At 33.1% G+C, this 25,099-nt stretch overlaps 4 protein-coding genes across 5 annotated transcripts; 2 read left to right on the forward strand and 2 right to left on the reverse strand.

Moving 5' to 3' along the window:
* Positions 1–448: 448 nt before the first annotated feature.
* Positions 449–7,777, forward strand: LOC116850631. Its single transcript, XM_032829137.1, has 8 exons — positions 449–811; positions 1,292–1,598; positions 1,724–3,017; positions 3,761–4,167; positions 4,261–4,550; positions 6,287–6,699; positions 7,114–7,244; positions 7,312–7,777. Exons 2-8 carry the CDS (start codon positions 1,329–1,331, stop codon positions 7,645–7,647), a joined length of 3,141 nt encoding a protein of 1,046 aa, XP_032685028.1. The 5' UTR covers positions 449–811; positions 1,292–1,328; the 3' UTR covers positions 7,648–7,777.
* On the reverse strand, positions 6,742–9,306 carry LOC116850630 (protein BUD31 homolog). The gene is made up of 3 exons (XM_032829136.1): positions 9,097–9,306; positions 8,893–9,015; positions 6,742–8,020 (listed from the first exon to the last, which is right to left on the reverse strand). Exons 1-3 carry the CDS (start codon positions 9,188–9,190, stop codon positions 7,803–7,805), a joined length of 435 nt encoding a protein of 144 aa, XP_032685027.1. The 5' UTR covers positions 9,191–9,306; the 3' UTR covers positions 6,742–7,802.
* A 1,714-nt stretch (positions 9,307–11,020) lies between these two features.
* LOC116850636 (cytochrome b-c1 complex subunit 2, mitochondrial) lies at positions 11,021–15,755 on the forward strand. The gene is made up of 7 exons (XM_032829143.1): positions 11,021–11,184; positions 11,640–11,779; positions 12,583–12,774; positions 12,872–13,088; positions 13,533–13,964; positions 14,862–15,083; positions 15,259–15,755. The coding sequence occupies exons 1-7, from the start codon at positions 11,140–11,142 to the stop codon at positions 15,343–15,345; spliced, it is 1,335 nt and encodes a 444-aa protein (XP_032685034.1). The 5' UTR covers positions 11,021–11,139; the 3' UTR covers positions 15,346–15,755.
* LOC116850634 lies at positions 15,725–20,301 on the reverse strand. 2 transcript variants are annotated; one of them, XM_032829142.1, is made up of 4 exons: positions 19,871–20,299; positions 17,447–17,978; positions 15,932–16,986; positions 15,725–15,861 (listed from the first exon to the last, which is right to left on the reverse strand). In XM_032829142.1, exons 1-4 carry the CDS (start codon positions 20,000–20,002, stop codon positions 15,733–15,735), a joined length of 1,848 nt encoding a protein of 615 aa, XP_032685033.1. In that variant the 5' UTR covers positions 20,003–20,299; the 3' UTR covers positions 15,725–15,732. The 2 variants fall into 2 exon arrangements, with proteins under 2 accessions (XP_032685033.1, XP_032685032.1); XM_032829141.1 differs by having other exon boundaries at positions 15,729–16,986; positions 19,871–20,301.
* Positions 20,302–25,099: the final 4,798 nt, after the last annotated feature.

A 25,099-nucleotide genomic window follows, 5' to 3' on the forward strand; every position in this document is an offset into this window, starting at 1 on the left:
TTCATATATAATTATATAAAATTATATAAAATTATATATAATTATACATAATTATATATAAATATAAATTTGTCCATTCATGTTCATACATTCTACTTATATATGTAATTATACATAATTATGTATAATAATATATATAAATTCATATATAATTTTACATAATTACACATAGATTTATATATAATTATATATATTGTTATACATAATTGTATATAATTATATATAATTTTATATGATTATATATAATTATACATAATTATATATGGACAAATTTCATACATAATTTTGCATGAAAAATTTTTCATCGGGTCCCCCATTGTAGATCTATATACACATAATAATAAAACAAATTAAGATAAATTATAAAATTATAAAATTAGTACTTCATTGCACACTGAATATCCAATAACTAAAAATAGTTGATAATGTCATCCTTCTTTAATTATTTCCGGGGCTTTTAGGTCTTCTTTGCCTTCACAAAAATTTGTCCAAGGCTGACTATTTTTGACGGTCTATCCGCTATTGTGATGTTTTCAAGTATCAACATTATTTTGATATTAGTTTTCCAAAACCTGGCAACCCTGATACTGAATGATATCACGCTCGCATTGGTTATATTTAGAACGATTCGGTGTGGCAAGATGCTCCGCCCGTGGAGATTTATGATAGTGTGTGTGATTCAAATGTTATAATCTTTCGGAAAAATTGCCTGTTATTATTCGTAATTACTCACTAAATTTTTATCTCGTATTGACAATCTTTGTGCCAAATTTCACAAGTTTCACTATCTCCAAGTCAATCTATAACGTCTGTAAGTATCAAAACTGCATATGTATATTTCCTTCGATTTTATTTTTATTGGTTTGGAATACATGCAAATTCGATGAAATTCCTTTTTCATAACGAATTATATATTGTAATATGTGCGATTAAAATAGTATAATGTTTATTTATTATTTATTTATTATTTATTATTTATTATTATTTATTATTATTATTTATTAAAATTAAAATATTAAGAAGAATAGTAAGATATTCTCGTGGCTAAAAATAATGAAGTTTATCCACGAAGTATTTTGAATTGCACTTTACAGATATACGCTTTGTTATAAGTTGTATGTATTCCGAACCACAGAATAGAAGTACGTTGTAAAGGAAAAACAATTTGTTTTTTCGATTCAACATGTTCGTAATCCTTGATATTTGTAAGTTTTGAGTTTATAAGTTATGATATAAAGAACATCATATGTCAAAATAATAATAGTTTACTTAAGATATATTTGCTTTTAAGGTATGTTTTGATATTAAATATCTCACAAGTATTCAAAATGGGAGATCCAACTTTTATAAAAGGCAAAAGCTTAAAAGTCACTAAATCACAGAAAAAAAGGATGATTGTGCCAGATGTAATGCTGCGTACTGAAAACGTATTGATTCCTGTCATAGAACCTATGCCCATCAAGCAGACCTTTAATACTTCTTTAACAGAAAACAAGCCTCAGATTTTGAAGACACAAAAATACAGAAATAGCCCTGCATTACTATTTTCAGAAACACCGTCGCATACATTATACAATTATTTGGAGAACTTACTTGAGGTCAATTAAAATATCATCTTAAAAAATTCTTATTTTTTCTTTTCCTTATTAATCTCTAAATCATCTTGAAAAATATGAGATTATATATAGAATGATCTTTTACATTTTGACACTTGAAACTGTAGGTGAAGAAAGTTAAGCAACGTAAACTCAAGAATGAAAGCACAAAATATACTATTTCTGGAAAAACAGATTCATCAACCATCAAGAAAACGAATGTTCTGCAAAACTTATATCCATTAAAGGAACAGTCTTACAAAGAGACAAATAACACATCATATTTTCCCAATACTAGGCCTGAGCAATTGGAGCTATTAGCAAAAGACAAGGAACTGCACAAAGCAAGCTCAAAGTCCATACAACTATCAAGAAAATACAATATGTCTCAATTGACAGGAAGTCAGATAAAGGATGAAAACAAATTAGCAGTTATGCCCAAAATGAAAACTCCAATTAGTAATGTCACGAGCAAATCACAAATTGTATCAATGCCTAGTGATACATTGTACAACATTACAGATACTGCTTCCACAATATCAACGTCATCAGTATCGAGTTTCAATATGGAAAATAAAAGAACATTTGCAAAAATTGGAAACAGGGAAAAATCGATATCCAGAGTGACATCAAATCATTTGCATCCTAACAGTGAATACGAAATCAACGTATTGCATTATGAAAATGATATTTCGTCAGAGAACAAATTTCCACATTTTGCAACTTCTCACTTGAACTCTGCTGATACAAATTGGTGTCTTGTTAGGGACACTAGTTCAGTCAAAATTGGGGACAATTTTGAGAATGCTAATGATAAGCAAAATATTTTGGGAGATCAGCAAGAACGAGATATGAGCAAGACTGTTCGCGATATTAAGTATTCGTGGGAAACTTTAGACAGTTGGATGTCGTATCCTCGAAGAAGAGAGTACAATAACTTGCGTGGACAGCAATATCTTGAAACGTATGGCAGAAAGTCTTATGATTGTAAAATAAAATATTCCTGGCAAGTTATCGGGACAGGCACGCAGACGTCGTATAGTTTGTTACAAGATCTTCTGAACGACTCTACCACGGAGGATCGTGAATCTCCGTACAAAATGTGCAGCATAAAATATTCCTGGCAAATCATAGGAATTAGCACGCAAGCATCTCTGCACAATTGTAACGATTCGGATTACTGGAGTGGCATATTGTTGACACCAAATAAGAACTATGAGAGCAGTTCTCGAATTGGCGATAACGAGAGAGACGCCAAGCCGCGAAATCACGCCAAATATCCAGAAAGGAGATTGAAGAGATGCTTAATATTGAACAATCAACAAACCCAAACGTTCGTTGAGAAAGATGTTCAAGCCGACGTTAGCGACTACTATAATGCAAAATATTCTTGGCACAATTTGATTAAGAGATATCTACATCATGAGAGATATTAAGAGATACCTTATATTGAGAGATGTCTATCTTATGCCGCAGGAAATTCAATGCGACTCGCGAAATGTTAATAAAATTGATCCCTAATATCTAACTATGTATGAACATATATAGAATGTTAGTTCAAAACTTGTAGGATCACTCACTAAACCGAGTAAAAAGTACTCAGTAAATATAAGTTGAAAAATATCAAATCTCTCCGAGACAGAAACGATTTTCAGTTTTGATAATGTACACACATGATTTGCTTATTTATATTATTATATGTGATATAAAAACTGAAGATTTTCTCGTAACTATATAACTATGTAACACTGAACAGATATGATTCATAATGAATCATAGATTGCAAAGACAAATATCTAATACCTCAAATCAAAAATAAGATAAGATTAGAAAAGAATTCGTTATTCGTTATTCGTATAAATTAAAGAGAGACGTTAAAGGCAAGTTCAAACATTTTTCGTAAACACGGTAATAAGAATGTTATGATAATCTTTTATTTTCATGCATGTAACAATGTAAACAACAAATCATATACATCATCAAAATTGAAGGTTGCTTCTAACTTTGAAAGTATTGACTTTTCGTCTTATAAGTATCTTCTACTCTCAATTTAGTGAGTATTATTTGTCCTATAAGTTCTGTATTGTTTTTTTTAACAGTTTATATTATCGACATTACGATAATTTATGTTAATTGAAATTATTGCAGTATTTCAGATATGGAACGAATTTTAGAAGCATTGACCAACCAGAAGTTATCCGACAAATTGGAGCAAACCAACGACCACGCGGAATTATTGGATAAATATCTGATAGAGCCATTGACGCCGAACGTTCCCAATAAGACTTGTCTGACATCCAATAACGATCACGAAAAAACGAAAGAACTTCTGACGAGATTAACGTATACATTAAAGAAATTGCATCAGTATGAGGAGATCAATGAACAAGATCTTGACGAAAAGCAGAACACCGAGAGTATACCGTGTGTCGATGCGGATAGCATCTTATTGCAGGAGGATCTATTGCCGCGGAATATGGAAGAGAATATCAATAGTATCATAGAGTCTGCGCAAGAGTACATGGCGAAACTGAATTATCAATTAAAGGATCTCGACGACGCTGATCAACAGGTAACTCACGCACTTTTCTAAAATCGTGCTGAAAGCTTCCGCTTACTTTCCCACTGGTCAACGTATTAATATGAGGATCTTATGTCTTGTTAGATAGAAAATAGTATGATGAGAACGTTAAAAGATATAGACGAGGCATTTCAATCTTTGTTAGATGATGTGTGCCGAGAAGTCAATAAGAGACGCGAACAGCTTATACTGGAGGCAGAAATTCACAAGAATGAAACTTTGATACCGTTGAGAGCTTGTAGAAAAGAGGTGGAGGCACAGGTAGAAAACGCACATAGCATTATCTTGATAAGCGAGAATATGCTACAGCATCCGGAGCAATACCACGTGAATGAATTCGAGAAAGTAGTCGCTGCAAGCAACGATATGGGCAGGTGAGAGAAAGTTTAATCGAATAACTTGTTTTTAGAGTAATAACGATATCAGTAACAATAATAATAATGTTAACAATATATTGAGGGAATAGTCGGAGAAGTAGGAGATTTTTACGAATTTTTTTTAAAGAAATAAACAAAGATACTAATATAGGCTTTCAATCATATTATTTATCATTGTTTTGAGCACAAAAAATGTAAAATTCCGCCGTCTAGGTTTTTTGTGCTGATGCGGCGTTGCCAGACGCTTCTACCTAGTGGATAACATTACAGTTCATGTAATAATCTGAAAAAAATAAAACAAGAACATTTTTAAAAACTGTTACATTTTGTGTAAGATGAACCTTTGTTATATACAGAAAGTTGAAATTTAACAAAATGACGACTCTTCGAAGTTACAAGTCATTTTTCCTCTCTTTTTTTTATTTAGTGTTCCGGATAAAATATTAATTTTAGAAATTTTCTAAAGGATTTAAGTTTATCCTCCAGCAAATTTAATACAGTTTTTAAATTTTCTTGTCCCATTTATTTCAGATTATTACACGGGCTATAATGTCGCCCGCTTAGTTAAAAATATTCGGAGACATTACACTCAGCACAAAAGATTGAATGGAATTTCATTTTTTAAAGTCATTTTCTTCTACTTAAAACAATGTTAAATGGCAAATGATCAAAACCTTATATATTGCTATTTTTATTAATGGTAGAAACAGAAACTCTTTATTATATAATAAGAAAAACATAAAGTAGCACACAAATAGAAAAATAATGCAAAGACAGAAATAAAAAAAACAGTGATGTAAAATAAATATAATTAAGGATAAACTAATACATGGGGATGAATAATTAAATAAGTTTTATACATTAATTTATGTACGATGCATTCATTATCAGAGTTAGGAACATTACTTAAAAAAAGTAACGCGTTACCGTTACTTTTCGTAAAAAGTAACCGTTATTTGTTAAAAAGTTACTTGTTACTAATTTTAAAAACTAATTCGTTACCGTTACTATTACTAAAAAAATAACGATTCGTTATATATTTTTTTATAATACTAAATTTAATTAATTAATTATATATTTTATAAATAAAATATATAATTAATTTTAAAATGAAATTATTATTTTTAACTTTAAATTATTTGCAAAATCCGACTTTACACTATAACAATTATTTTTACATAAAGTATAAGATAAAACTACAGACTATTTTCTAGCGAATGTCAGGATATTTCTATCCAATCAAGGATATTTAACATACACTATCATCTATTGAATAGAGATAACTAAAGTAACAATAAAAGTAATGGTTAAATTTGTTACCGTTACTGTTATTAATAGAAAAAAGTAACGATCATTATAGAAATATAAACCATACATCATAGTAAGAATTGTTATAAGTGAGCACTTTAAGGAATTTCATAAAAAAAGTTTAACATATATTTTAAACATAAAAAATATAATATTGATATATCATCGAAATTTTAAAACACTCTTGTTCAGCGGTCTGGCAACAAAATTTATATTCGCGGCTCAGAATTTGGTAAATTCTTTCTATTTAAATACAGCCGATAATAACAATATATGAAACCAACGCGAGTTTTGACAAAGTTGTACCACACGCAATGTTATCGTATTTACTCGGCAACAGAAAATGTTGCAAACTGCAATTATAATACCATAAGATATGTCTTTCCTGATTTACCGTAGCATAATATTATTTTTCTCCGAATAAGGATACCAGCGGTACCATATTCTGAGGAACTACCGAATATAAGTTTCAATCGTCCGCTGAATTTGAACAAAGAAGAAATCATCGAGCAAATATCGAAGGTGGGCTGCATATTACGAACGGTGCCCGTTCAAATAATCAACATCGAGGAGAGACCGGCGGGTTTCTTCGTGAAATGGCACATTACCGATCCGGAGTATACAGCTGAGGAGCAGACATTCGTCGTGGAGAAGGCTAACGGTGAGATTCTCGATCCGACATCAAGAAGATTCGAAACTGTATACCGAGGACCCGAAACTTCTTGTTTCATCAGAAACGTGGCATTTGATAAGCCAGTCACGCTCAGAGTCAGGATACAAACGGATAACGGCGCGAGGAGCGTGCATCATGTCACACGGACTTCTATACCGCCATACAGTAAGTAAAAAGAGAGAGAGGTTCGAATCGAATAAATATGTCTATATTAAAAATAGTTTTTTTTTTTCAAAATATTTACAAGTTACAAAATAGAGACTTCAAACTTGATTTACAATTTACAAATAAGATAAAAGCATCAATGCTTGGATATGTACCTCATCCTGGACACATTCTTATCGTTTTGATCTTTAAAATTTAAAGATATAAGAAATATATATACATATATATTGAATATGTACATATATTCTACGTTAAAAGTTTAAATATTCGTATTTAAAGATCAAAACAATAAGAACGTCCAGAATCAGACGCTTGTCCGGGAATTGATACTTTTAATTTTGCATTATTCGATACAAAATATCTTATTTGGTGTTAATGCAACAAAATGGTGAAAATCGTTTCAAACAATCGCAGGTTGGGGGCTCGATAATAAAGACTACGTGATCACTAACAACGGTAAGGTAGCGGCGAAACTTACGAATATTACAAGCACACTATTCTCACACGGTCCTCAATTCGACGCAAATTATATAATTGAATTCAAGGTAATTATATAAAAGACAATGTAAAATTATGTACGTTTTTGCACTGTAATTTACCTATGGTAAACAGTTTTTAGAAGTTTCGCAAAAAGGAAACGACGATGAGGGTATCGCGTTAGTCCATGAGCCGCGAGGTTGCAGCGACACTTTGAAAAGACGATCTTCTCTCATGATAACACCTCGAGGCACGATCTTCATGGATGGTGAAAAGAAACTGATGCATTTGCCGAGAATGCGTTTCGGCACAGACATTACGATCTCTGCCTTCCGAAAGAATGCTCACGTGTTGCGGATGAATATCGAGTCTGAAAATAAATGTGTCACTTATGACTGGCGTGTACAAACGCCGCTTTACTTTGCCGCCCGATTTACAGAGTACAATAAGTGGAATTTGATGATCAAGTAAAAAGGGAAATGTATCAACCACATAAAACTTATTTTTATTACAGACAACTCGAGATATTGATGTAATTTTGCAGCAATAAAAAAAATGAAGTGCCTTATATATATATATATATATATATATATGTATATATGAAGAAAGATCCTGTTCTTCATCGTTTAGCCTGAACATCCTCTACAACCGCAATGTATACATTCTACGATACGGCCTTCCTCTAGTTTGCCTTTGGGTACCCTGCAGATGCAATTTGTGCCGAAATTTGTGTCTCGGGTCTGAATGCATCTCAGACAACACAAATTTTCATAGCCAACCTTCTTCCACTTGGCTATTAAGTTCTTGTCTGCTATGTTCTCGTTCAAACAGTAGTCATATAATTCTGAAACGAAGATACAAAGTTAGTTGTGACTTGCAAAGTAACTAGAAATCCTGATTTTTTTGGAACGGTCACATTTTTTTTTAATTTAAGACTATAATTTACTTGACATTTGAAGAAGCTATTACAATTTATGAAAAAGTGAAAGATTTATATGTGAAAGGAAATCAAAGTTTATTTTGATTTAATGTAGTTTTCAAAAACTCAGCTTTATATGATTAATGGAAACAATGTTACAATTAAAATGAGCTGCGATAAAACTTGTATCATATATTTTTAGATATTTCTGACAGAAAATCTCTTTAGATAAATTTACAACTTAGTAGAATACAGCAACTTTTATTTTAAAATAAGGATGGCAATAGTTTTTTTTATCTCTTAGTTTTTATCTTTATAGTTATTTTTATTTTTCCATTTTTTTTGTACAGATATTTTTTTATGGATTTGAAACTTGTTTTTTAACTATATATTGATACATTAGTTCATAGACGACTTTTTAAAAAACACAATATGATCTATATTATCTAGTACAAAATTATTAATATATTAGTTTACAAATATGTTAAATAACAAGATTTTTCAGGAAAAGCATTTATATGTTTATAACTTTGTAATGAGCAATGTATGCTATGTTTGTTATTTGTTAAAAAAACCTAAATTAATGCATCAATATAATAGGCTTTAATTATAGTTAAACTATTTTTCAATATGTCTATATATATTTCTATATATATATATATATATTTAGTTTTAAACATTTTCAGTGGTTTTCACCTTATTCTTAAATATTTGTGGTATTCTAAATTTGAGTTTGGGACATCTGATCACATTATTTATATTGTTGCTCAGAAATAACTGATGACGTTTGAACTTACCGCGACTGATCGCTTTCCTCCTATAAAACAAGTCATAAATGTAACGCGATTTTTGATGATGTATCTTGAATATTGGCCATAAAGATTCCTGTTTTCTTTTGCCCTCGTGAGGTTCCGTTTCGGCTATAACAAAGTAAACAATATTTCTTCAAATATTCTCTTCGAGTATCAACAGAGACGATTAACCTTATGAAGCAAACTAACCTTCGCGCATTTTCTGCTCCAACTCTTCTAGGGTAGGTTCGATCAGCTCCCAACCATCAGGAGGCGGTTTCTTACTTCGCCGTACTTTCGGCATGATTTCTTTTCCAAACACTAATACCTCGCAAACTACTTTCTCACCACACTTGGCATTCCTTGCGCGTTTCTTCTGTACGTCAGATTAAACATAGAAGTTGCCCTCTATACGTGCGTTTGGGTAGCTCTCTATTGCGTTATAAATGCTGAGTGCGTTCCAAACTCTACTCGACGGATAGAATAGTATTTAATCGACCAATCAGAACAAAGAAAATTAATAGCATGTTCGACTGGCTCTGGGTTAATCCACTTTGGGTTATTCAGTCTACGTTTATTGGTCGAACAACTACTTATAAGTTTTATGATTGGCTAATAGAGACTTATGACGTCAATAATCGCTCTCGGAGTGATTAACTCAGGGGCAGTCGAACACGCTATAAGGTTTCTTTGGGTGCTTTCCAGGGCCCTTATTCTTGAAATAGTTGCGTATATGTAAATTTTACTGCGCAGCTATTTTATGATATGATTAAACCTGCGCAGTAAAACTTACGTATACACAACTATTTCAAGAATAAAGGCCCAGTTGCGTACACTGTGTTATACAACCAGTTTATTGGTTGCATATTATCTTACAAGATATTTTAGATAATATATGACCAATAAACTGGTTTTGTGTAAAAATGTGTCAAATGTGTTAAGCAATTGGAAAGCATCCTTTATCTCCTGATAAGAAACTGATTGGTAAATTGAATGTTATTCCACCCGTCGAGTAGGATTTTGGAACTCAACTTATATTATTATATAATATTTGCAGTTGGAAACATATATGTTTGCATACCCTAATAGCAACAAGATTTTGTAAGGATATCCTGGGGATTTATGCGGACATTTAGAAGTTCTTAGAATATTTTTAGGATATACTAAGGACTAAAGGACCATCTACAATGGAGAATCGTATCAAGAAATTAACCAATCACAATCGATTATTCTTGTAAAAGCCAGTATGATTGGTCAATTTCTTATTGCTACGGTGTATGATTTCCCATTGTAGATGGCCCCTTATGCGGACATTTCCCAGTGAGAAATGATCGATCGACGTCGAAATCGTTAAATCGACGTCGATTCGACGTTTTTTCGACGTCTATTGGTAAGTCATTTCTCACTGGATTAGCAATTCTCTGGATGTCTTTGAAACATCTTGGACATCTTATGCTGTGTGGGAAATATGTATATGCTTTGTATACGTTTTGCATTACACTAAATTAAATTAAAGCCTATCGAAACAAACTTGCATAATCACATATTACACACATACATAAGGAAATCAACCAATTATAATGCATACAGAGAAATGCATACAAAAGAATGTCTTTTATATAAACTTTCTATTCGACATATAGCGAAACAAGTATAGTATCTATCACAGTTAATAATATTCCTGAACAATGCAAATTACTAAAAAATATCTTAAAGATATTCAAAAAATATCTAAAAGAAATAGGATGTCTTTATTCAATTTGACGATTTCGACATGGATTCGACGTCTATCGATAAGTCATTTCTCACTGGGAAGACATTAATAGAATTAATAGGATGTTTTTAAGACATATTTTAAAAGTTTGTGTGCTGCCTGGGATTATATCGACAAGATCAATTATTCCAATTGAGCGGTAAGTTAACGGATAATTGAATGTGTCTGGCTTTGTTTATCTTAAAAGAAAATTGTAAGTAATTTAAATAGCGCCGTTTGCAATTTGAATTTAAGAACGGTTAAGATTAATGCTTGATGTGCGTAAGTTCATTTTAGAAACGGCTAAATTATACAACAAACACATCTGACTTCATTGCGAATTTGAGAACGCAACCTCGGATTTGATACTGTGCGCCAATTTATTGGGCAATGCTCAGATTGGTCAGCGTGTTTCTCTCTCTCTTATACGACTAATGGCGCCGTCTCGGCTGTCTACGTCTGTCTGATCAACTCTTCTGCTTTTCCTGAAAACACGAGAAATGGCTTGCTCCGCTGTGCGGTCGCCTGTCCTTCGTAGCCCTACGGTATGATGAATCCCATTAATGATCCTGTGTCATCGATCGCGCATCTTTCTCGATACCTCATTGTCTAATCATTATCTTTACCTGTAATACGGGTGTTATGTAAATCGTTGGCGTACGATATGTTTTAACCTTGCGACTTTTTAAACGCTTAAAACGACTTTGCGCTCGTTTTTATAGCAAAAGATGACTGCGAACGTCATTCTGACAACACTCGAATCATGTTCAAAAATTGGTTTTGATGTATTTCACAATCGTACGTTTTCATCCTATTTCACTTATAAGTACTGTTCTGTACAGAGAAAATATATGTATTTATTTCATAAATAAGAACTCCAAAAATTATGTTTTCTCAGAATATTTAACGATCAGGTATTTTCTCAATTAATTTTTATATTTATGGATTATGTATTTATGCATTATGTATATTCTATATTTCTATATTTATGTCTCTTCAGGTAAGACACTATGCAGTTGCAGCGGCAACTCAATGCTCTACTGCGGCAGTCCCTGAACTTCAAGTACTATCAAGCAATAAAGTGACTATTGCTGCGATCGATAACAATAATCCTATTGCCCAAGTGTCAATTATCTTCAGGTATGCATATGAATATAATAAATATAATATTTGTAAAGGTGACTTTTATCTAACTTTAATCAATGAAAATAATAATAATTGCCAACAGTAATTTTCAATTGTATAATTTATCATTCAACAATAATAAAATATTAGTAATTTCTACTTGCATTGACAAGATAAACCAAATAATATTTTACTGACAATTTTAAATTATGGATTAATCAGTTTGTTGAAAGTCATAAGTTTTTAGGTATATGTGTATAAATAATATATAAATATATATTTGTAAGAATGACTTTTACTAGAACTAATTCAAGTTAAACTAATCAATAAATAATAATAAGAATTACCAAGTTAGCAATACCAAAGAAAGAATTACCAAATTAGCAATTTCCTGTTATCTAATTTGTCATCCAACAATAATTAAAAAATTTGTAATTTTAATAAACCCATAGATAATATTTGACTGACAGCAATTTTAAATGATTAGATTAATCAGTTTGTTAAAAATTTTCCTAAGTCTCTAGATATGCATATAAGAATAATGATATAAGTGCATTTGCAAGAATTACTTTTACCAAGTTCAGATTAAACTAATTGATGAATAATAGAATTGCCAACAGTAATTTTCATTTCTGTAATTTGTCATTCAACAATAGCTGAAAAATGAATAATCTCTATCTACATTAGCAAGATATAGCATAATCTTTCACTAACAGCAGTTTTAAGTCATTGATTACATTAATTAGTTTGTTGAAAGTCGTCTTAAATGTACTTGATGTGAAACACTTTTTCATAAAATTAATTTTTTCCAATTTTAGAGCTAGTTCACGCAATGAGACTTACAATACACAAGGTATAGCACATCACCTTCGTATATTTGCTGGTTTGAGCACCTGCAGATCGAGCGCTTTTGGTATAACCAGAAATCTCCAACAATTTGGTGGAAATTTAACTGCCACTACGGATCGCGAAAGCATTGCTTACACCTTGCAAATTACAAGGGATAAATTGTAAGCAGATCCTCTTACACATATTGATCAACTTAGAGGCTTTCGTTTAAAAAATTCGCTTGTCGAATGGTACGTAATATCCACGCTCTTGTAATAGAAACGACACTTTGACTTTTCTGGAGGACGTTGCTACCCAACAAGTGTTCAAACCATGGGAGATATCCGATCAACTGCCTAGGTTACGCTACGAGTTGTCCGCTGTGCCTGAAACAACTCGAATAATGGAATTACTGCACAAAGCGGCGTATCGCAGCGGACTCGGTTATTCTCTATACTCACCAAAGAGGCAACTCGGGAAGATCAATACAGAGACTGTACGTGTATTACCACATGCTAGTCTGGACATTCCTAATTTCTAGTAAAATTTAAAAGTAACTTGTCTCTTCTAAGGTTTATCGTTATTTTTTTATTATTAATGCTAACACAGTTGCGTTAATTACTCAAGTAACGTATCCTTACAATTTTCATTATTTTTTTTCAAGAAGTTTGAACTTTTTTTATGATTCGCTTCTTCCCATTCACGTATATGTGCAAAGTAACAGTTATAATCGTTACTTTGCACATATACGTGAATGGGAAGAAGCGAATCATAAAAAAAGTTCAAACTTCTTGAAAAAAAATAATGAAAATTGTAAGGATACGTTACTTGAGTAATTAACTCTAACGTGTTACTTTAATGAATGTTATTTTTCAAGAATAACATTTTCAACCTTGTATTTCTAATAAAGCTTTTCTTCTCTCTCTCTCTCTCTCTCTAGCTGCAACACTTCGTTAACACCTGGTTCACTGGCTCCAACTGCGCGGTCGTGGCTACTGGCGTTCCGCTGCAGAGTGTGTCGCAGTTTGCCACGAATCTGAAAGTAGCTTCCGAGGATAAAGTCCCGGAAGCGACAAAGTATTACGGAGGAGAACTTCGCAAGGAACGAACGTCCGAGTTGACTACTGTGGCAGTAGCCGTAGAAGCCTCTGGTTTTAACAAAGAGAAAGATGCTCTCGCTTACGCTATATTACAGAGAACGGTCGGTGATGGGCCTCATGTGAAATGGGGCATTAGTGTGTCTCCATTGCAGAGGCAGGTGTCCAGCGCAGCGAGCGTCGATCAATTCGCCATCTCGGCATTTAATGCTAGTTACAGCGACTCCGGATTGTTCGGCTTTGTCATGTGCTCGATGCCCAGTGTTGCTGGTTCCGTAAGTTCTCTATTGTTTAACAAATTATACGATAAAATTCCAGCAACCGGCATTTTCTACCTATTTTCGACACTCTTGCGCAGGCTTTATCAAATACTAAAGGTGAGATTTATTAATTATTTATATATTTATTTTTTAAATCCTCATGCATCTTATTATTTGATAAAATTCACGTAAGAGTACTGTAAACAAGTCGAATGCCGATTGCTCGATGTTTTATTCCAGGTAAATTTATACCTGATGTGACTTTCGGGTTGGGGGATAGCGTTTTCTTTTTTTGATTCCAAGATTTCGTGAATATCTCAATTTACTTCATCAGAAATAGCAACCAAGAGGCTTATTGTTTTTAGCTGAACTAGCTGAGTGTTAGGGAACTTCGTTCTTTTTTTCCCTTTATTATATATTTGTTTTATTCTCTCTGACGGATAGAAATGCAACATAGTTCAGTTAAAAAGAATAAACTTAGAAAGTATGATATTGTACTTTTCTTTGATGAAATGAACTGAAATTTTCATGAAACATTGAAAGGAAATTCACAAAACACACAACTCCAACTAGGAAATCAAATCCAGCACTTCTCCATATAGCAAAAGCCACGTCAAATATGAAATCAATTTATACTTAAGAATTTGAATACTGCATATCATGGAATATAGAACGTTTTTTATTCTAAGATATATACGTGATGATGTGAAATCTTTTTTTATAGAGAGTCGGAATAACGACTGAAATGTTTAGACAGCTCCAGTAAAAGTCTGTTCGGTACTTCTTTCTTATTTTACTTTCATGACTGAAAGTCTCACAACTGAGATTTTATATTGACTATTATTGACTTTTTCTTCTTGCTGATTGTATATCCAGGAGCCTTCACGCTTAGGTTTAGATTTTTTTTTGTAGATAACAAAAGCTGCCGTCTCGTGTCTGAGATCGCTAAACATCTCCGACGCGGATATTGCTCGCGGTAAGGCCACGTTGAAGGCGGAGATTATGTTCGCCGCAGACGATAATACCACGTTGCTGGAAAATTTGGGACAACAGGCGCTTTTCAAGAAACGCGTGTATAAGCCATCCGATCTTGTCGCACAAGTGGACAAAATAAGCGCGTCTGACGTCAAATCGGTAAGTAGATTTTTTTATCATAATGCGATTTGTTCTTTCGATCCAATGAAGCGCTTATTTTGTTTTTTTGTATATAAATATGTTTATTTAATATAAACTTTATACATCTTTGTAAACGCATGTTTACGCATTAAAAGTATAATTAAAAAAAACTTTGTTTCTACATGGCTTTTAGATTGCCGGAAAATTCAACAACGGGAAATTGTCTGTGGCTGCGATTGGCGATCTAAGTACCGTTCCATACATCGATCAATTACATTAGATGTGTAACATTGAAAATCCTAGGCGGTGAATCGCCGATTCCGAATTCTCGCGTTCACAATTTAGAGACGTGCACGTTCATCAGTGTAAAAAGAGTCGATTTGCAATATTAATATAAAAATAACAATTGTTGTAGAGCTTGTTATAGTGTAGAGTACCTCCTGCCCCTGGAGGAACTCGTTCACCTATGATATATGAAGACAAAATATGGTGAATAAAACAAATAGGATATTGAAATATTTACAAGTTTGTTCTGTTCTACACATTTCTCGACGGCACTCTCATAAATCATGCATACGGTTATGCGAAACAGTAGAAGCATGTGTCCTATCAAAGTCGCACATCTTGGATGATTTATACGAGATTAAAAACAATTTTGCTTTGTAATTTAATAAAGTTTTATTTCTTCTATGGAATAGTATTTATTGTACTTTGTCGAGGAAGACTGCGGTGACTTTCCGTCGATTATCCTTTCCAGCACAGGCCTCAGGTTCTGAAGATCTTGCAGGAATTGGACCTAGTGGAAAGAAAACAAATTGTAACAGAGAAGAGGATACGAGATTACGTAAAGCTTCTACGATACTCACGTGTTGATCCAAAACAGAATTCAATCGATTGAAAACTTCCAGAACACGTGCGTCTTGTGATATTGCGTAATGCTGATGGTGAGAATCATAAAGCAGATTGGACCACTCGTATAACTGTTGCTCGCTCAATTGCGGATTACCGTCCAACGAGTCTACTTGCTCAGTCAGTTTGTCCATTAAGTACTCTAACAGTCTGAGTACTTCATCTAAAGTTAAACCGGTTCTCAAGTGTGGCAATAGAGAAGTACTAGAATAAGTGATACTAAACACTTTATCAAGACAATCGTTCCTCGAATGCGAATTACTGTTGGATGACGTTGATACATTGTTAGCCAAGCCGTTTTGTAACGGTACAAACATCTTGTCCGGACTTCTCAGCAAGAACGCCAAGAGATCTACCAGTAATTTCTCCGGCAAGTCTTTGGTCCTGTTGAGACACCAGTAAATTGACGTGACGTCGCCGGACTCCATAAAAGACGGAATCAGTATCTCTTGCATCGTGGTGTCGCTCCATCCTTCGGTCTTATAAGTGAAGTTTTGTTTCGTGATTTTTGGTAATTGAGGCATCGAAGATGATCGATCTGTCGACATGCTTTTGCTGACGTGCGATTGCTTCTTGTTCCATTGACTCTTTGTCATCTCCTGTATCACCATGATGTCGTCCGTGTCATTATCGTTATCGTGATTCTCGAAGCACAAGGACGAGCTCATCGTAGCAGCCATTCTTTGTGGCGCGAGACGATACGGCGCGATAGCCAAATGCCTATTCGCCGCTAATAATAATTTATCCTCCACCTTCCAGAGTTTAGCGTCGTTTGTGTAAAGCTTAAGCTTCTGCACCGCCTGCGCCAATTTGTGCTGTACATTATATATCATGAGTATCGCACCTTCGTCCGTAATGTCGGCACCGTAAACCGCTATAGTCGTCTCGTTCAAGTGTGTCATTACCGCAGGATATTTCGTGTTAATATTGGTAATTACACTGATTAACGTGCTGGCTCCCGGATCGGAAGACGTTCCCGTCAGAACATGACTGTACAATCTACCATGTGACCCTGAAAAAATTAGAGAAACACATTAATGTAATCTCACTATAAAAGAAACTAGGTTGAGAACGTTACTTTTGAAAAGTAATGCATTACTTTAATATTTATATCTACCTATTTATGTGCATGTGCATATATATATATATATATATATATATATATATATATATGTGTGTGTGTGTGTGTGTGTGTGTGCGTGCGTGCGTGCGTGCGCAAAGTAATAATAAAAATAACGATTATATTAGTTATCATCACTTAAAAATATAATTGCATTATTGTTATCAATGAAAAAAGGAAATAACATCATTACCAAATCATTATTGAAAAAATTTGTACACACAGTGACGGCGTTACAAGGTATTATTTTCTAATTCTAGAAAGAAATATGTACAATTTTGCGATAAAAGAAACAATAAAGGGATACAAAGAAATAAAATACAATACGATCATAACGATTGATTTTACGTACATAAAGTTAATAGATAAGCAGTATTTTTGTTTTGTATCACCGTATGTCCCACTAGATCCTCCGATTCTCGTTTCAGTTCGAATCTGTTCATGGTATTTGCCTTTTCCAAACAAGTATCATCCGTCAATTTGACAACTAAACAATTGTACGTTTCTTCTATCTTTGTCAAGCAGTAAAGACTTGTTCTCTTGTTCAAATGTATCAATTGACAGTGCAACAGTTTCTCTTTGGTCCTCAGTATACCCTTGCTGGCCCAAGATTTTCTATTTGCGATCGCCCACTTCAAAGAGGCTGTAGCTCCGTTTTGCTGGACTAGAACTGGTGGTAGCTCGTCATGCGTGAGAATAGCGTGCAACGGGAATCGAAATTTGTATCCCTTCACATTATTCAAATCTACCTCCTCCTCCGACCAGACCCGTATCTTTTTCTCTTTAAAGGCAGCTGCATAACACTGATTCGACTTATCGTAAATCACCTGCGATGTCAATTTATCCTTGCTGGACCAGCTTCTGCTTTGTTTCAGGTCTTGTAGCTGGAAAACCATGCATATAGATTGTTAAGAATCTTATTGAAATAATATTGGTTGTGTTAGCTAATATTTTTAGAGATGGATACATGTACGTATACAAAGTCTGCCTGGAGAATATTCGACTTTAAGCTATATGAAGAGAAAGAATTGAATCAATGGCGATTATGTCTTCTTCAAAGTACTTCTTTGGAAGCCACAACTATTTTCCCTCAGTGCTACTCCTACTTCCTGAAGCAGTCCTGGAACTCAGCTTTTAAAATACCCAACAACTTTCTTATCACATTCTGTTTTATGTTCTCCACATCATCAAATCACCTTTTTTAGGGGGTTTTTAATTTCGGAAACAATCAGAAGTTACACAACAGACTTGGAATATGCCATGTTTTGTGAAGAGCTGCACCTCTGCTTGACACTCACGGTGGTTTCTTTTAAATGGAGAATACTCGTTCTCTACAATAGTAAACTCAGATACAGATACTTATACCTATACATGGTATAGGTTGGATACTTTCCAGACAGACTTTGTATGTTTCAGCACATTTAGTTTTCTTTTTCTAATTCAAACATTATTGACAAAGGTGTAAGATTTGTTTGTTAGCTGAACTAGTATTACATTGCAACTTTATGTCCCCCTCCTCCTTTTTCATTCATCACTAAAGCCAGCGGCACACGGTGCTTGTTTTCGTGCTGGATTGCTGGATTGAAATACTCTGTTTTGATTAGTGTATTTCCATTCATCTTCAGAAATGCATCAATCAGCAAGCAATCCAGCATGAAAACAAACACCGTGTGCCGCTGGCTTAAATTATATACTTGTTATACAGCAAAAAGTGCAATCTAGTTCAGCTAAAAAACACACCTATAATGAAAAGTTCTGTGAATGATAAATATATAAAAATATACAGTCTAATCATCAATCTAATCATCTTGACCATAATATGTATTGTAAAGAAGAAGAATATTTCTAAGTAACTCTTAAAAAGTTGATAGGTGTTGTTCATTCTTTATTAAAATTATTAACAAATAAAATTGGTAATTCAAATAGTTCTCTTCGCTTCTTTTTAATTCTTTAATAATAAACTTTTTAATAAACAACATCTTTTATAAGCTAAAGCTTATTTTCTAGAATATTGTTTAGAAACCTTCTGAGAAATGGTTTATTGATGATTAAATCTTTCTCCTTACTAAATTGATGAGTACACCTATTAATGAGTATACTAAAATATCAGATTCTGAAAAGATTAGCAAAAGCTTCCTGCAAGGTTATCTGCAAGATTTGAGTTTAGATGTATGATAAAATATACAAAGGAATATTTTATAGTAATTAGTTGTTTCGGCATAAATCCTGAACTGTATATTTCTGTATATTTAACTATGTATATAACTATGTATTTAACTACTGTATATAACTTTGTCACTTTGACATTAAATAATTTTCTTCTAATTACAATGTTACATCTGTTTTTTTTTTTAGCTAAACTGACTAAACTGGTGCAATAAGTTAGGTTCAGTTCCACAACTCGCTTTAGCTGGAGTTTAATTTGTTAGAGATCTATCCATACAAATTTGCAGTTGCATTATTTATACACACAAGGGAATTAACTAATCCAATATAAAACATGTCTAATATAAAAGACATTCTTTTACTGTACGAATCACGATTAGTTGATTTTCTTGTGTATATAAATAATATGACAATGCAAGTTTGTTTGGAGGCCTTTAATAAGTTAAATTCCGGTTAAAGTAAAGTTGTAGAACTGGACCTTAAAGTAAAATAAATATATTTTGTTTCACTTGAACTTATTGCAGCAGTCTGTGTCAATTCAGACAGTTTAGCTAAACAGAATAAACTTAAACTCGTTCTTGAAGAGGTTAAGTATCAGTCGATGTCTGACCTTATATCGTATCACTATGTTCCTGCCAAGTGTTACTATCGCCCAGCCTGATTCCTTGTCCTGCTCGACACCCAGCAGATTCTGCTGGTCGATGAGTGGGCATAATGTGTAATATGCATTGAGTTTCGCCATCCTCGTAACATAAAGCGTTCGTCGGAATCTGTTTCCTATTTACAATGAGCACGCACGTGTGTCCGTCTTGGCAGTTTTCTTCTTTTTCTTCGTTGAAATAACTAATGTATCACCGAACTACTTTCCATACGTCGATATTTTGATACGTGTAAAAGTACACAGTATCAGCTTCCGATATTGTTTTTTTTTTCTTTATATCAGGCACGTTGCACGATCGAGTTGCCCATTTCGGCCACTGAAATATACACTACCTGGAACGCACGTTGCCTCTTGAGTGCTGCAGGATGAAAGAGAGGTCTCTGTTTCTTCCCGTGCTTGCTGATTCATAATATAGTCGAGAGAGTGGGGAGAGAAAATGTTCATATTGGCTGCATTCAGTAGACTCAACAATTGCACAACAGTTGAGTAATTTGTCAATGTAATTGGTCTAGATTTAGGGATCTAATAGCAAGAACCAATAATCGTTGATTGCTCACTGAGCGCTTTTTCTACTGAATGCGCCCATTCTCATTTATCTCTCAGGTAAACGTCCCAGTGGTCGAACATACATGTTCCAATGATTGACATATTGGTTTTGTATTTTTCTTTGTTAAAATGCTTTTCAATATACAAAAAAATATAATAAATGAAAAGAAATATTTAGTTACTTTGTGATTTTGTTTCATTTATTGATAAGCATCTTAACAAACACAAACATATTATTAGTAATTTAATTATCGGTACACGTTCAATCACTAGGACGTTTACCTTATAGCTCATTGCTGAAGTCGATAACAAACTCGAACGATGTTGATAATGTAGAGACGATCGTCACTAACATAATCACGCTATCCTTTTCGTATTTCTTGTACATACAAACTTACATGAATTTGTTGTTTTGTTTTATCATATTCAACGGGAAACCTAACCATATATGTGTAGAAACTTTCTGCAACTTCTTCGATATTTTTAAGCTTCCAAATACAGAAGGTAGAGCAATATTCTTCAAAATTTTTCTGTTTGGAGCATCCATACTTTCAGTATATACAAGCAGCGGAACTTTTGGATTAGGCAAATTTTACGCTAACTGACAGCTTGAGATCTTACATTAAAATTTTTTTATTCGTTTTCGTTACATATAATAGAAGCAATGCTCCTATTTATTTTTGCACGTACTTTCATTGTGTAAAAGCATTTGTAATTCTGTGTAACCAATACGACGTAAACTTTGCAGAAAAATGTCAGTATTCTGTCGGTAAAGTTTTCAGTTTCAGTACCCCCTTAAACTACCGTTAATTATTGCTTATTCTCTTCTTGTTAAATGGTTTAATTGAAAATTTAAATTCCTCTAGTTGGCTCAGTGAGCCAAGTATCTATTCAGTTTTCATGGATTAATAAATTTCGCAAAAATCGTCGTAAGATGGCGCATATATTTACTTGTTTAGCGTCAAAAATATTTCGCCAACATGATGGTAAAGAAGCAAAAACGACGGACATGATTAAGGCTCCTGACTCTTCGTATTGTCTACCTCTTTTTTGACGTCAGAAGCGAAAAAATGCATCCCAGGTAGCAGACAGCCGTGATAATAACGTGAATTTTACGTCATCTGTTACGTCATTTATCATTCAAGTTAACAGTGGTCTGTTCTTTTCAGATGCACTGCTGAACTGATGCAATAAGTTAGAGTGAGAAAAAAATATACTTGTCTCACTTTAACTTATTGCACCAGTTCAGCAGTGCAGTTGAAAAGAACAGACCACAAATAATGACGTTTTCTTGATAGTCCTAAGTTACAGACCAATGACGTCATATATACGACGACTTAATGACTTAATTTTTTTACATAAAATGACGTAACAATGACGTATGACACTACCCTGATAGCAAAATGTCAGCAATATGCCGATAAATTGCTGGCAAAATCAATCATAGGATTACAGCAAATTTGCAGCATGTATACTACCATTATGCTGGCATTATGTCGGCAAAGCATGCCAAAATTACTTGAGGGCAGAGTGCTGCAAAAACCGAACAAGACGTGTCGAGCAACGTGTGACGACAAATTTGCAGCAAACAGCGAGCAAGACGTGCCGAGCAAGGCGTGATGGCAAATTTACGGCAAAAATCGAGCAAAATGTGCCGGCTATGAACAGGCCAAAACTACCCGAGTAGAATTTGCACCTTATGAGAATCTAGTCATTATATAATAAAATTGTATTCAATAGACACATACACATAGTTATTAGTTAGTGTAACTAGACAGTGATGAACTAATAATATAACGTTTTTGCGAATATATACAATATATTAACTAATAATAAGATAAAAGAAACAACATAATTATGGTAAAAAACCAAACTAGTTGCTAGGCAATATCACTTTTCCTAATGAGGATATAACATAAGTTACCTAATAGTTAGACAAAAAAAATATAACTAGTGATGTAGTTTATTTTCTGCATTAGGCATATATCATCAGTAGATAGACTGTCCTAGTTAAAATTTTTAGTTCTATGAAATGCTATTTGTGTCTTTTAGAGATGACACCAGTGGCTTTTATTATTGAACACTTCCTAATCATGTAGAACAGTAAGTATCTCAGTGTATATTGTCTTGGAGAAATTCCTTGCTCACATTGGATTTGAACTTGAGATCTTTGGTTCTTCAATCTGTTGTCCTATATGTTACTCCACTTTAACTTCACTAACAAACGTGTTTCGTACGGCCCTCATATGTTGTATGAGATTTGACACGACTTGCTCGGCTTTTGCCGTCAGTTTGCCGTCATATGTTGCTCGGCACGTCTTGTTCGATTTTTGCCGCAAATTTGCCGTCACGCGTTGCTCGGCACATCTTATTCGCTATTTGCTGCAAATTTGTTATCACACATTGCTCGGCACGATTTGCTCAGTTTCTGCTATCAATATGCCGTCATACTACTAATGATAGCTTGTCCGGTTTTTGTCAGCAGTTTGCTATCACGCTTGCTAACAGGTCGTGTCGCAATATTGCACACATTTTGCCGACATTACTTGATATAGCAAATCGTGCTGCAGTTTTGTTGTTATTCTGTTGATAAAACTTGCAGCACGCTTTGCCAAAATTTGCTTTTGGCACGTTTGGCTATCAGGGCTATTAGTTAAAAAAAATATATTTTGCAGAAACGCTTGCAACTAATCAGCTTATTTTGATTTTAAACATAATTTAGATGTTTTATTTGATTTCTCACTGCTTTCGCACCTGAAAATTTACTCAGTACTGGTCGGACGCGAACTCGCGAGACCTCCAGTACTAGGATTCTGTAACTCGTTATTGGAGTTAACGACAGTTTCATTATCGTTGCGCAGCTTTTTTACGGTATACAAAAGCTGCGCAAAGATAACGAAACTGTCGTTAACTCCAATAACGAGTTACAGAATCCCAGCACTGGTTCCTAGTCTGCCTTGGCTATTGCGCTATTTCCTCAACTGATACTAAATGTATTTTATTATCTACAGCACTAATTATAATTTTTTTATAATATTATTTAGTACAACCACAAAAATAAACTATTTATATTTCTAATATTTCATATAATAAAAGTGAAGTTAAAAATATATGCATAAAATATTTATATAAAATATCCCTAATAGCACAGATGTCCAGGGGATATTCAGAGGACATCCTGAGGAAGTCCTGAGGACATTTCTTTGTCCTCAGGACGTCCTTAGGACGTCCTCAGGAGATCTTGTGCTATCTGGGATGTTTACCTAGGTGTTGACATTACAAAACATTACAATTTAAAAAAACATTTGAATAAACATTTTTAAAATGTTAAAAATAATGAGGTAAGTTCTTTTTTTCATTAAAATAACGTTTTTAATGTTTGGAAGAATGTTTTTGTGTTTTTTAATATTTAATAAATATGTATTTTAACATTTAAAAACGTTTTTCTAAATGTTAACATTCAACATTTAAAAAACTTTCTAAATGTTAAAATAAACGTTCATTAAATATTAAAAGTAACATTTTTCCAAACGTTAAAAACGTTAAAAACGCCATCCCATTACTTTTGACGTTTTAAAAATGTCTTTTCAAATGTTTTTTAAATATTGTTTGCTTATTAGGTAACAGAAATAACTAAAATAAGTAAAAAATATTATATTATATTCGTAATATTTTTTAAATATTGCTATAATATTGTTAAAGTAATATTTCAAATTAATGTCACTGCAATGTCTCTGGAACATTGCACTGCAATATGCAATGTTGCAACGTTATTATTATAAGAAAATATATCTATAAGAATAGCAAACTAATCTTTTTATTCGAAAAAGAAGTTCGTCTATAATATGGTAAATTAAACGTTATCATAATGATCTTTTGCAAAGTCATTTTGACGTCTTAAAATATGACGTTAAATACACATCCTTAAAGGACAAATGATGTTACTGACCAATAATAACGATATATTGACGTCAAAATAAACAGCTTGCTGCCTGGGATACTAAAAATTCTTGAGAAATATCAATAATTTGTCATAAATTCATCTTCTTAACATATTTCTTCGCCTATTTTTATTCAAATTAATTTACAATAAATTATTGATTGTTAGAGCAAAAGGAGAGTGCACAGAATATCTTACAAATTTGTTTAATAGATTGCAAGTGTTACTTTATGAATATATATTTTTATTTCAATACATTTCGCAAGAATTTTTTAGCATGCATTTTCTCGCTTCTGACGTTATTAAAAAGAGATAGAGGGGTTAGGAGCCTTAACACTATAAACAACACAATTTAAGTTCATTTGATAAATTCACGCATTCTGATGTTATTTTGTCATATCTAGATTCTATCACTTGCAATATTGTTACGTAGATTATGTGAGTTCCAGTTATAAGATTATTGATGATTAATTTCAAAGAATTCAATGAAAAATCATTTAATCGATGACTGATATAAGCGAAGGAAATTAAAGGTTGTTTAATTAATAATTGAACTTGGCAATTTTAATTAAAGCTCATTTAATTGATGATTGAACTTACCAAATTTAATTAAAGGTTTAATCGACGATTGATATGAGCAATTCAATTGAAGATTGATGACAATTGATATGACCCCTCTCCCTCTTCCTCCC

The sequence above is a fragment of the Odontomachus brunneus genome, unplaced genomic scaffold (assembly GCF_010583005.1).
Source record: "Odontomachus brunneus isolate Ranch 3 - 2012 unplaced genomic scaffold, Obru_v1 Obru_scaffold_151, whole genome shotgun sequence".
Classification (NCBI taxonomy): domain Eukaryota; kingdom Metazoa; phylum Arthropoda; class Insecta; order Hymenoptera; family Formicidae; genus Odontomachus; species Odontomachus brunneus.